We start from the raw sequence: 11,752 nt of genomic DNA on the forward strand, positions 1-11,752 counted from the left end.
ATAACAATAACTTTTGAGTAGGTGGTTTTTGCTGCTAATACAAAAAATGATTGGTTGTAGCTGTTTCGAGTTTGCAGTGATAAGAAGTTCTAATTTAAAAAAAAACTTAGATTCAACATCCAGCAGGCAATATCTCGGTATTCCGCAATCTATAGAAGGTTCCTTGTTCAAACAGTGCTACTGAGACATCATGTCAACACATTTATTGGTTTTGAGAGGTTGATATACCGCCTCCTCTCCAACTTTATGAAAAATAAATCCAAAAGGTAAATACAAGAAAGCTAACCGTTTTCGCAATGTCTCTTTATTCAAACTGCAATAAACTTCGCATACGTTTTTCCAAGAGCAAAGCACCGTCATGTAAACAAACAGCTTGTTTCATTTTATCTCAAGTTGAAAACCTAATTGAACCAAAATTCAGTGGTACGAAAGGCGAGTGCGCACCTATTAACCACACGACGTTCCCTTAATTCTGACTTCCCCAGCTGCTAACGACACTTGATCGCTTTTTAAGACCCATTCAGATTAAATACAACGCACTTTGCCGCAAGACCAGATTTTCATCCCCAATCAAAAAGGTTCTTCTTATCAGACTCTTTATTAAATAAAAATTATACAAAATAAATATTGTCACATTCTTCAAAGCTTACAAACTAATTAAAATTAAAGCCAATTCAGCCCGAAATCACGCCATTTCGGCTCATAAACATCACATTTTACGTCCGCCATAAAAATTAATTACGCTAATTCGTGGCTGAGTTGGCACCGAGTGTCTTCATCAGCTTATAACATTCCTGCAATTTCTTTTTATCTCCGATCCTTTCCATAGTTTTCGCTGCTTCAACCAACATGCCAGCCCTTTCTCCAGGCGATGACATTAACTGACCTGGTAAATGTTTGCAAGCCATATACAAAGCGGTCGCGTGTTGGCGCTCTCCTCCAACATCCTGTTGGTTTTTATCGCCTTTGCCGCAAATCATCGACGAACGAGCGTGACGTTGCCGCAAACTGCGATCGAGGAGTTGTTGAGTGCGGCCTGGGGCTGCGCCCGCCATCAAGCGGGCGGTAGCTTCATACAGAAAAACACGAGGCAAAGCGCTCTTTAAAAAAATCAAATCAAAAAAACTTGAAAGAGAAATTTTAGGCCAACTTACAGGGATATGTTGGGCTAAAGTTCGTAATGAAGATAAATCTTTTTGGAACGCTGTAAGAACATTATTAGGAACTGGGATCGGAGTTGTTGATATTTCAACAGAATCTTCCCAAAGGGAGGTTCTTGTTTCAAGAATCCAATCACAGACCAGCAACTGTGCCAACTGCAAAGAAAATATCTTATATTTGGAACTATTGGAGAGCCAAATTTTTACAAAAATAAATCTTAGTCGTTATATTATGCGCTAAGTTGCACTGGAGAGACACTGCACTTTAAATAATATGCAATGCAACTACAATGCACCCAAGACCATAACACTAATCTTCTCTTCTCAAACAAATTCCTATAATAATCAATAGGTACTAACCAAAATCAAACTATCCTGTGATTTGCAACTGGAGTATGTTAGACAATCGATCAACAACTGACTGGCGTGGTCACACTGTTTTAAAATTTTCTTATGAGAAAAACTCGATCCAGCTGTAAGATAATTTTTCCTAGCCACAAAAGCGCCAATAACGGCTTTAGGGAGCGGATTTTCTAGATCTAACAATGATTCAGATATGTTTTCAACTTTTTTATAAAGATCATCTATATTTTCTTCTCCAAGAAGCCAATGAGAGGCTACATCGACGACTGAAGTCCACCAGTGGGCAATTTCATCACAATTACCTTAAAAAATATATTACATAAAAATTGCATTTGTGTAGGCAAAGAACATACTATGCGGCTGATTTGAATTGAAAACCGTATGTACATCGGTGGCAACATTTTCAACCAACAAATGGACGTACGTTGACACGTCTGTAATGTCCGTCTTTTTGTCTTCATATACGTCATTTTTATTACCAGGAGTCGTTAAAGTTTGTAGTGCAGTTTCCAGTAAATGTTCTCTATACGACTACAAAAAACGTCTTTTACTTCCTATAAAACCCCCATAAATTAAAACAAACCTTCATGGCGAAAGACAAGGGATCGGAAACGTTGCCAATACAACTGAAAGGCAAATTCGTCGCTTTAGCATCATAGAGAAATTTCTGCGAAAGGAAAAACTTAAACCCGTGAGGTGTCAACAACCATTGCAACCTCGGCGGTATCGGATCGCAGGAATTCGTTGATGCTAATTTCGCCAAGCCTAAGTAATATTTCTGAATCCCTTGTAAAATATTCAAACACGAGGCTTTAATTCTTAAAGCCAAAGCGACGTAAATGTCGATCAATTGAACAGACTTCATCTTGGGTTTTGCCGCTTCGGCCAAATTAAGTGCACTCAGTGCAGTTGTCAAACCGAGAAGATGACAAGTTTCTTCCGGCCCATCTACCAATTGGAGCTGATGTAAGTCGTGATAAACCAAAGAAAGTTCGCGGCACGAAGTCAGAGCTTCGTATCGGGTGGCTCTAAAGTCGTTTATCATTTTTGTGATCTTTGAGACAAAAATTAATGCTTACCCGTCGACGAAAAAACCCCCAACGTGTCTAGACAACCACCTCCCGATCCATAACCGATGCATAACTTGACGGAACACTTGCCAACAAAGAGACAACACGAGTTCGAAACGACTCGTTGCTAATGTTATGCCGAAAGTTTGGAGACACCTACGAAGTTCCTGTTTCGCTTCGAGTTTATCACCTGCTTTGATATAAATATCGGCTTGTTTTCTATGACGCCAAAATTTCTGCGCTTCTTTCGAACTACTCGGAATAATCGGATCGCCATAAACAAACATTTTGACCAAACAAAAACCAAAAATCGTCAAATTTATGAACCAGAGCATAAACGAGGAACCAAACGAATACGGAGTTTGACCGTCACCTATACAATATTGTTTCAACTACAGTTCAATTTTAATTCAAGTTTTACCTGACGACAAAATATTTCGTCCAACGCTTGACGCTTCCTGATCTGAAGAAGCAAACTGTTTTAAGACTATTCCAAAAGGGTTAAATGAAATGACAGCCAACATAAACATGAACATAGTGATTCGGGTTTGGTCCACCATGCCTTTCGAAATCCCAACGGTCTCTTCATCACTTTCATCCTTAATACATGTTGAATATTCGGGACTTGATGGTAAAGAGTGGTCGGGTGATGAGGACGAAACATCTGAATGAGGAGGAGTGTCTTGAGGGGCATATTCCATATTTTTGCCCGTCGTTAAAAGATCTTTCAGAGTGTTTTGACGAGCAGCCATTTTTAAAGCCATGTTTTCTTGTTTCAGGCGTGTGTTTGAGTTTTGTAAAAAGCGGATGTATTCAATTGTTTTCTTCAGAATACCAGATTTGTTTAGCTGTGAGTTAATACATTAAAAATTAGAAATTTAAATCGGCATGATATTTTTTTTTCAGTTATTCAATCATCGCAACATAAGCTTTTATTTATTTACATCATAGACAATAAGGTAATGCACAAAATCGTACACATATAGAGTATTACGCTTTTGTATAAAATTATGAGATAACTGTAATCAGATACATGCGATAAAAATGATCTAAACGTCTTACCTTTGCTTCAGTCCCCACGACGATATTTTTCAACTCCACAATCTTATCATTGATGCTGGTTCTATACTTCCTTTCAATAGCATTATGAGCACTCCTCTTCACCTCTTTAACTTTGGGTTCCTTCCCTGTCCCTTGAGGAATTCTGTTTATGGCAACTTTATTCTCAGTGTCTAAGACCAAAGGAATTCCAGTGGTCAAAATTTGAGTTCCACTGTTCACCAAAGTATGCAAAGAAGGTTGAGGTGAAGCTACTGTAGTGGTGTACATAACAGTAGGTTGGGGATTAGTTTTGACAATTTTTGCTTGTAGCAACAGCTGTTGCATTTTATCAGAAGGGATTTGGTTTAGATTTTGTACAATAACAGGTTGTGTTTTCGTGATTTGTTCAGATTTGGGATTTGGTTGGAGGATTATACGCTGTTGATTGGTTTGTTGGATTGGTAAGCTTGAGTAAACAAGAGGTTGTGATTGGGAAATGATAACAGCAGTTGGATTTTGGGTCTGCTGCATGTTTGGCTTCACTGTACTTGCCATATTGTTCAATTTTGTAAAATCTTGACTGTTGTGGGTGTTTACAAATTGATTTGACTGAAAAGTCTGTGAAACTTGAGAATTAAATACAGGATTTTGCTGCTTCAGAGGTGAAAGAGTTTGAGGATCAAGAAACGTAGATTCACTGATACTTCCCAAATCGAAGCTGACATCATCCATGGGTAAGAGAGGGTCAAGTTGAGAAAATAAGGCTTCTTCTGTGAATAACTCATTGGTCTTCATCAATTCGTTTTCGCAGTTTGTTAAGATGTCTAAAATGATGCAATAAATTGTAATTGTGCACATTTATTTAATAAATAGATATTGATTCTTACCGTCTATACCTTGCAACTCATTTAGATTAAAATCCCCACTGAATGGGGGTATGTTCTCATCCATTTTTTGAGTTTTTTGATTTCACTCCAACTGCAGGTGTAAACACCAAAACACATAAACATCACCATACCTCGATCAGCGAATCAAATGTCACTTTAAAATCGGATGATCAGTGACGTCAGAAATTGATTAAAGACGGACATCTATTCATAAACGTAAAAAATATAATCATATCCAAAAAAGGATGCTGTATTTAAGTAATTTTTACTTTGTTCAACTACTTAGCGCTAGATGGCGCACAGTGCAGTAAATTTACATTTATTTTCAAAATAGAGTATATCTAAATACTAGTGAACCAATAGTAGCGCACAAAATTCATGATTTTATGAGTATTTTTTTATACCCCCAAAACAGATTGATTTTATTTTTTGTAAATAATACATTTTCATTATACTATCATTTATAACGTCAATGAGTTTTAAGATTTTAAGTAAAGTCGTTATCAGTATCTTTTAAATGGTAACCCACATTTTTGTTTACTGTTTTTTTTTAGGTATAGGAGAATGTATCTACTGCCAAAATCAGTCAACAAATTTGTTGTTTGCTTCTTAAAAAAATTAGTAATGACGTCGTTACTCAAAATCCAATGACGTCAGAAATGTTAAAATACTGTTAAAATGTAGCATTTATAAAAACGAATTGACCTGTTTAAAATTTTTTTTGAAAAATGACTCATTACAAAAATATGAATTTTGTGGCGTTACTTTTGGTTTAGTCTGTATAGTTTAAAATAAACTATTTTAATTTATTTTTGAATATAAAAGTAAACCTAAAAATGTATTTCTTTATAGTTTTACTACAAATGCATGCACATAACATATTCATTTTTTACTTACATACGTTGAGTAAGTAAAAAAGTAAGTGGTTATGTACCTTCCTATGAAAGTTCTTTTTAATTTTTATTTTCCAAAACTTTGTAAAATATTTTTTTAAGTAGGTAAAGGTAAGGGTGTGGGGAATGAAATAAGTGATAATGTGTATCATATACATGTTTAAATTTTACTTATAGTAATGCATTACATATAGGTGCAGTGCAATATAGAACTATTTCTAACAATAACGTTACATAAAATAATATTGTATCATTAAATTATCAAAAATGTATATTAACAGTACATTTCTTCTACAAATATAAAAAAGTAAAATATGAGCACACAACTTGTATTGATGTAATAAGAATATAATATTATGTAAATATATAAAATCTGATATATACAACTTGCAGAAATCTTATGTAAATAAATTGTTTATATTGAGGTAGTTGAATATAAAGCATTTAGCTTTTAGGTATTTGAGATCTGTAATACAAGTACTAGGTATACAACTGATAAAAACCTATCAAATACTTTGGAAAACAATTAACAAAATAATAATAATAATCAGTCTTAAATAAAAATGGCAAAAAATAATAAAACACAACATATACAACTTGGAATCTGTGCTTAGCGAAAATTCACTTCAGGTGATTATGAAAACGTGACGGGAACCCTGTGATGATAAAAACCGGAATTTGATAAAAACTAATGGAATGTAATTCAGTAAGATTTGGACTGAGTAAAAGGCACATGTGTGTAAGTAGAATTTTCTTCAAAAATTGGTCCATATTGTTGTGTTCTAGTCGCGTAGGAAAAATAATTAATTAATAATAACGTTAATTCAGTCTTGTAATCGTTAATAATAAATACAGTGTTGCAACAAGAATTGCACTTTTGGTTCTAATAAAATTGATGAGCTGCAGCAATGAATGTGGTGACTAGACCTGTCGTCAGTCTAACTTCATATCGACAAAAACGGATGTGTTATTTAGTGATGATTGTGTTCAGTCTAGGAAAATCACAGCTATGGCTATACAACGGCCATCATGAAGACCTATGGCATCGTGCAACTACCACTGACAATTATTATGTACCTTTGAGGTGCTTCAAATGACTCAATAGTGCTACACAAGACACTCGTACACTAAATACAACTGATCTCGTAACCCCTCGTCTAATTTTCTCTGTCTTTAAAACAATATCTTACACAATACCTATCCTATCCAGTAAGATACAAGCCTAAAAACCCAAAACCAATTATTTGTAATTTAAGCCAATAATAATCACATCGAAACTATTTAAGGTTAATTAAAGAGGGCCGAACGAAACTGATAATCGCGCAACAAGTCAACATTGTCAGCTCCTCTGCAGCAGGCTTAATGCCCCTCAGCAAAACTATTTACATCTTTTTTCAAAGATCAGTAAAGATCAACAAACACCGGTTACGTAGTGCAAGCACAAAGACCGCCAATTTCTACTTTGAATCAGTCTCATAGTGAAGTGACATAAATCTATCAGTCTTACGAGTTACATTCCGTGAAGGAACTTGTAGGAAATGTGAGCTGGTCTCGCACTTGGCATAAACAAACAGGCACTCTGAGATAAAAAATCCTAACATAGCTAACTCCTAAACCTAAGTGAGTACGGGTGGGGTGACCACAGATAATACATATTGCACTGAACTCAGTCATTTTGCAAATGCAACCTTAAAATACATAAAATATATAATCATAAAACTTAACACTGGTTTAAAACTATGTCAGCAGTCTTTGCCGAGGCTATTCCGCCTCCTCCACGCTTATCTCCCTCCGAGCCTCCTCCTTGATCATGTCCTTCAACAACTCCTCCTTCTTCATTATCGTCGACACCTGATTCATCGGAGGCATTATCACTCGCGACTCTTGCTTCCTCCCAACTGACAAATCCTCCACCTGGTCGTCATCATCATCGCGCTCTCGCTCCGAACTCCCGTTAGTCTCACTGTGGTGGTGCTCGCTTCCGGGGGCCGGCGACGGCGTCATGCTATTCTGTCTCATATACTTCAACAAAGTGGGACTCGGGCTCGGACTCGTGGCATGTCCGTGGTTCGAAGGACTTGTCGAATGCCCCGAAACCACGGCATGCGCCGCCGCCGCCACTGCCATCGCCGCCAACGCCTCCCTATCGTCACCACCACGACCCTCAAACGCGTGCTGGAGGAACGTCGCCTCCAGGAGACTCGAAGTGTTGTTACTATTGGCAGGAGGATCGTCCATCTCAGGCATGTGGCCCCCGTACGGCGACCCTGTCCCGCTTATCCCATAAGGAAAGCACGCAGGACTCCCGTTAGTGCCCCGTTTAAAAGGCCGACTTGTCGTTATACCAAGTTTCTTTACCTTGTCGTAAAGAGTTCGCGAAGGCACGCCGTACTTCCGGGCGGCTTGCAACGCAGACATCCCGTTTCGCACGGCTTCGATGGCAGATAAGATGTCTTCTCGGGTGTATTGCTTGTAGCGTTTCCATTCGGGTTTTTGGTTCGGCACGTAGGTTGCAATGCCTGAAGACACGGCTCGCATTTCGCTGGAGTAGGATTGGGGAGAGGAGGACGGAATCGCTAATTTTGATTTTTCTTCGTCGTCATTCATCATCGTGAAGTCCGTGTAAGGGGATTGAGCGTCCTCGGAGGGTTCGTTTTTCAAGTGCTGCGAAATTATTTTCATAAAAAAATGCATAAGATTCACAATATAAATTCTATTTTCATTTCATATTCGTTCGTGCTTATTTTAGTAAAAAGTTTCGGTTTTTTACTCAATTTGATAACAATGGAATGAAACGCAGAGCCAGATTACTTAAAAAGCTATCTAGGCTATAGTCTAAGGGCGTCAGTCAATAAAATAACCTTCGAGTAAAACAAAAAAAATCATTTCAAAAGACAGGCCTTGCTGTAGTCGTTGATTATATTGTAACATACTATAATAAGACTCGTAAAATAAGTAGGTACAGAATGTTCGGGAAAAACGTTGAAGGATTTTGAGGAGTAATTCCTTAGATCATTGTAGAAAAAAAAGTTGCTCTATGTCCGGAAATTCTTTCTAAAGAACGATAACTCGACCATAAACACAGTGAGCGGCAAAATTATACAATAATCTTCTCAAAACTAAAAATATTTTGTTTTGGCAAAAATACTCAAACAGGTCAATTTTCTTTTTAATAAATACACAATTCTCAACTTGATTTAAAATTTTACTCTTTTTGGGTTTTGAGTAATGACGTCATCGATATTTTTTTTTAATGAAAACCTCTATTTTCTAAAGCTATTCCGATAGCTCTTTTATTAAACACCAAACTATTAAATATTACATAAAATTTTCGAAAAAAAATCATTCAAAAAGTTAAATAATATCAACCAACAACAAAAAAACAATTTTTCAAGTTTAAAATTGTGTATTTTTAAAAAAAAAATTTGACCTGTTCCAGCATTTTGTCAAAACAAAATATTTTCAATTTTAGAAATAAATCCATAATTTGGTCGCTTACTGTATAAAAAAACTCACTGCGTGTTTTTGTTTTTGGAATAAAGTTGATAAACAGCTTTAGAAACAAATTCGTTTTTCTCGAAAACGGTGCTTCATTTTTTAAAGACAATTATCCAATAAATACGAATCTCACAAAAAAAAACATTATTAAGCAAAATTAGAGTACACAATTTTTGATATCACCAATAGATTCAGCGTCAAAAAATTACTTCCCGATGCAAACTTTTGTAAATTTTATGTCCACCAGTTAATGAGGTAATTTAAAAAACACCTTTTACCCACCATCTTCAGGTGGCTCTAGTTACTCCAGGAGGAATTTCGGACATAGCAATTTTTTTTCACGTTTAAGGAATATGTAATTAACAAAAATACAAGAACCACCAAACAATAAATTTAAAATGAGTTGTTTTACTTTGTTTTTTATAGTTTTTTTGGACCAGTTTTTCTTATAACAGTCCAACATAATCCCCTAACATAATTTCATCGCAAAAACCTTTGTACCGATCTTCAAAAACCTTCAGATGTTGACGAAACGTCACTCAGCCTGAGTTTTTAGAAAAGAAGTTCAAAGTACTGTATTTTAAAACTCATTTTAAACCCATCTGGTCCCAATAATTTAGCAACAATTTGAATTTTATCTAAATTTTAAATGGGAAGCATTTGTGCAAAAAGCAAAAAAAAATATCCTTTGACACTCAAAAATGTGATGGGATGAAAAAAAAATTAACTATTATTTTTGTTTGATTAAAAGTAAATAAACATAAAATAATAATTTGGTTACAAGTAAATTAAACAAGTTATTATTTTTAAACTAGTGTTATTATGTGTGTAACAGTACATAATCATATTATTTATTAAATAATTAATCAAAAATTTAAATTACAATAAAGCTTACAAATCTTTAAAAAAAATAAATTAAGAATAAAACTGAATAGAATTAGAAAGAAAAACCAAGAAGTGTTACAAAAAAAATGCTCAAATCAAAATCATTCTCAAAAAAACAGCAGATTAGTAATTTTGCTTTTTAACTTTTGTTATTAAAAAAAGCTCATAGAAAGCTTCATCAAGCTATGTTAAAACTTTAATTTCAGTGACATCATTGAAGAATTTGCATCTATAAAATGCCCAACAAAATCAGTTACAGTTACTTATTCATGAATTGGTAACTTTCTTATTTTAATAAAACAAACAAGTCTTAGATTTCGATATATTTTAAATAAACCCCAAAAAGCTGCTATCACTGAAGAAAAAATTTTTTTTGATTACCTTTTCCATTCGCTCTTGGTCCGGTCCGTTCGAATGTTGATCGTGGCTGTCCGGATGACAGACCAGGCTTACAGGTTGCGATGAATCAGCCTGACCTTGTCCTAGAACAGTCCTCAAAATCGGAGTGTCTCTATTCATGAGAAGACTGGACAATTTTTTCCTTTTCAGAGGCGACATGTCGGTGGCAGCTTCGTAACAACTACTCAACATAGCAGCCGCAGCGGTGGCGGCAGCATGTGGGTGGTTTTGGTTAGGAACGGTATTTGAATGCGAGGGCATGGGCAATCCCGGCACTGCCCAAATGGGCAGATTCATCCTGGGATTGCGATCCATGCTCCCCGACTTGTACATGCCGTAAGGATTCTTGTAGTGGCTGTTGGTCGAATGCGGGGGCGAGTTATTGCTGCTACTGTGCACGTTCTGAATGCTTGAATTGGAGTTGCTGGTGCCCGTGGGGGAGTGTTCCATGGGCTCCTCATCGCGGTTGCAGGAGAAGCTCCCACTGGAGCGGTTTTCTTCGACCAAGCCCTTCACTTTGAGGGCTTCGGCCACTTTGAGCAAGGCGGCGAGTTGGTCCTGGGCTACGTTGACCTCGCCTCGATACATGTACTCTAATATAGCTTTGATTTCCGAATACTTGACGTCTTTGAGGACCACCACTGGGTGCTTGCATGGTAGATCCGTGAACAAGTTTTGGAAATAAGGGGAACAGGCGGCTAGAACCATCCGGTGGCATTTTATTGGACTGCCACCATCGCAAGCGAGGGTAACATCGGTGAAGGCTTCATTTTGTAGGAGTTCATCAAAGACTGTGAGTAGGTTTGACCGGTGGTTGTTCCACCTAAGGCAGTACTGTTGAGCTGCACACATTTTGAGTGAGACAGGCCTGCCTCTCAAACGGCTGCAACAAAAATCACAATGATTTTTTTTCTGAAACTCAACGAGTCCAAAGTCGGGATTCAGTTCACTAATACATGGCCAGCGATTCATGAAGTGGTGTAACTGAGTACTAATAAAATCAATACGAGGAGGCTTCAAACAGTATAACAATTACGTGTTGCAACTAAAATTTTCATTTAATAACACGCTAGTTCGATGACAATTTGCCGAAGCAAGGAATGTGCTGAAATATGTATGTATTTGTATGTTTAATATTTGATAAGTGATGCAAAAATAGCAAATCAGTGTAAATAATCTATAAACAAAGCGAACAATTGAAAAATAAGCACAACTATTGTTGAACCAATTTATATTTAAATTACTTTCAGATAAATTGGTACTTTAGCAATGATAATTGTCTCGTCGCTAGCCGTTTACCAAACAAGAGTCTAAACCATTTGTTAACAAATCGAGAAATTCAAGGTTTCTTCAAAAAAATAAAAACAACATCTTTTTATTTTGTTATTGATCTTTCTTAATTGGTGTCACAATAATGATACAAATTTTACCAATATCTAGATTGAATTAAAGTAACTGGTATGTAATTATTATATTTCTAAATAACATAGTAAGTAGATCTAATCTTATTAAAGTTGGTAACCATTTTAATTCATTACCAATGTTTAGTATGAATT

At 36.1% G+C, this 11,752-nt stretch overlaps 2 protein-coding genes across 5 annotated transcripts in view; both read right to left on the bottom strand.

Moving 5' to 3' along the window:
• Nucleotides 1–582: 582 nt before the first annotated feature.
• On the bottom strand, nt 583–4,679 carry LOC123004797 (sterol regulatory element-binding protein 1). The gene is made up of 9 exons (XM_044398234.1): nt 4,522–4,679; nt 3,656–4,458; nt 3,015–3,441; nt 2,603–2,966; nt 2,107–2,551; nt 1,877–2,054; nt 1,521–1,825; nt 1,155–1,316; nt 583–1,100 (listed from the first exon to the last, which is right to left on the bottom strand). Exons 1-9 carry the CDS (start codon nt 4,583–4,585, stop codon nt 744–746), a joined length of 3,105 nt encoding a protein of 1,034 aa, XP_044254169.1. The 5' UTR covers nt 4,586–4,679; the 3' UTR covers nt 583–743.
• Nucleotides 4,680–5,577: 898 nt separating this feature from the next.
• Nucleotides 5,578–11,752, bottom strand: part of LOC123004768 — a 14,241-nt gene continuing 8,066 nt past the window's right edge. For all 4 annotated transcript variants that reach the window (XM_044398192.1, XM_044398193.1, XM_044398194.1 and 1 more), the window contains exons 2-3: nt 10,179–11,079; nt 5,578–8,078 (exon numbers count right to left, since the gene is read on the bottom strand). In XM_044398192.1, the coding sequence (XP_044254127.1) occupies nt 7,176–8,078; nt 10,179–11,079 (1,804 nt within the window). In that variant the 3' untranslated portion in view covers nt 5,578–7,175. The remainder of the gene's footprint in view (nt 8,079–10,178; nt 11,080–11,752) is intronic.

This window comes from Tribolium madens, unplaced genomic scaffold (assembly GCF_015345945.1).
Source record: "Tribolium madens isolate multiple individuals breed KSU strain unplaced genomic scaffold, Tmad_KSU_1.1 Scaffold_20;HRSCAF=117;Tcas5.2_LG4, whole genome shotgun sequence".
NCBI lineage: Eukaryota > Metazoa > Arthropoda > Insecta > Coleoptera > Tenebrionidae > Tribolium > Tribolium madens.

Coding starts and splice junctions, on each gene's coding strand:
- LOC123004797 (XM_044398234.1), bottom strand. CDS start 4,585: ATGGATGAGAACATACCCCCATTCAGTGGGGATTTTAATCTAAATGAG. Junction 3,442..3,655: donor TCGTGGGGACTGAAGCAAAG/GTAAGACGTTTA, acceptor ATTAACTCACAG/CTAAACAAATCTGGTATTCT. Junction 1,317..1,520: donor CACAGGATAGTTTGATTTTG/GTTAGTACCTAT, acceptor TTTTCTTTGCAG/TTGGCACAGTTGCTGGTCTG.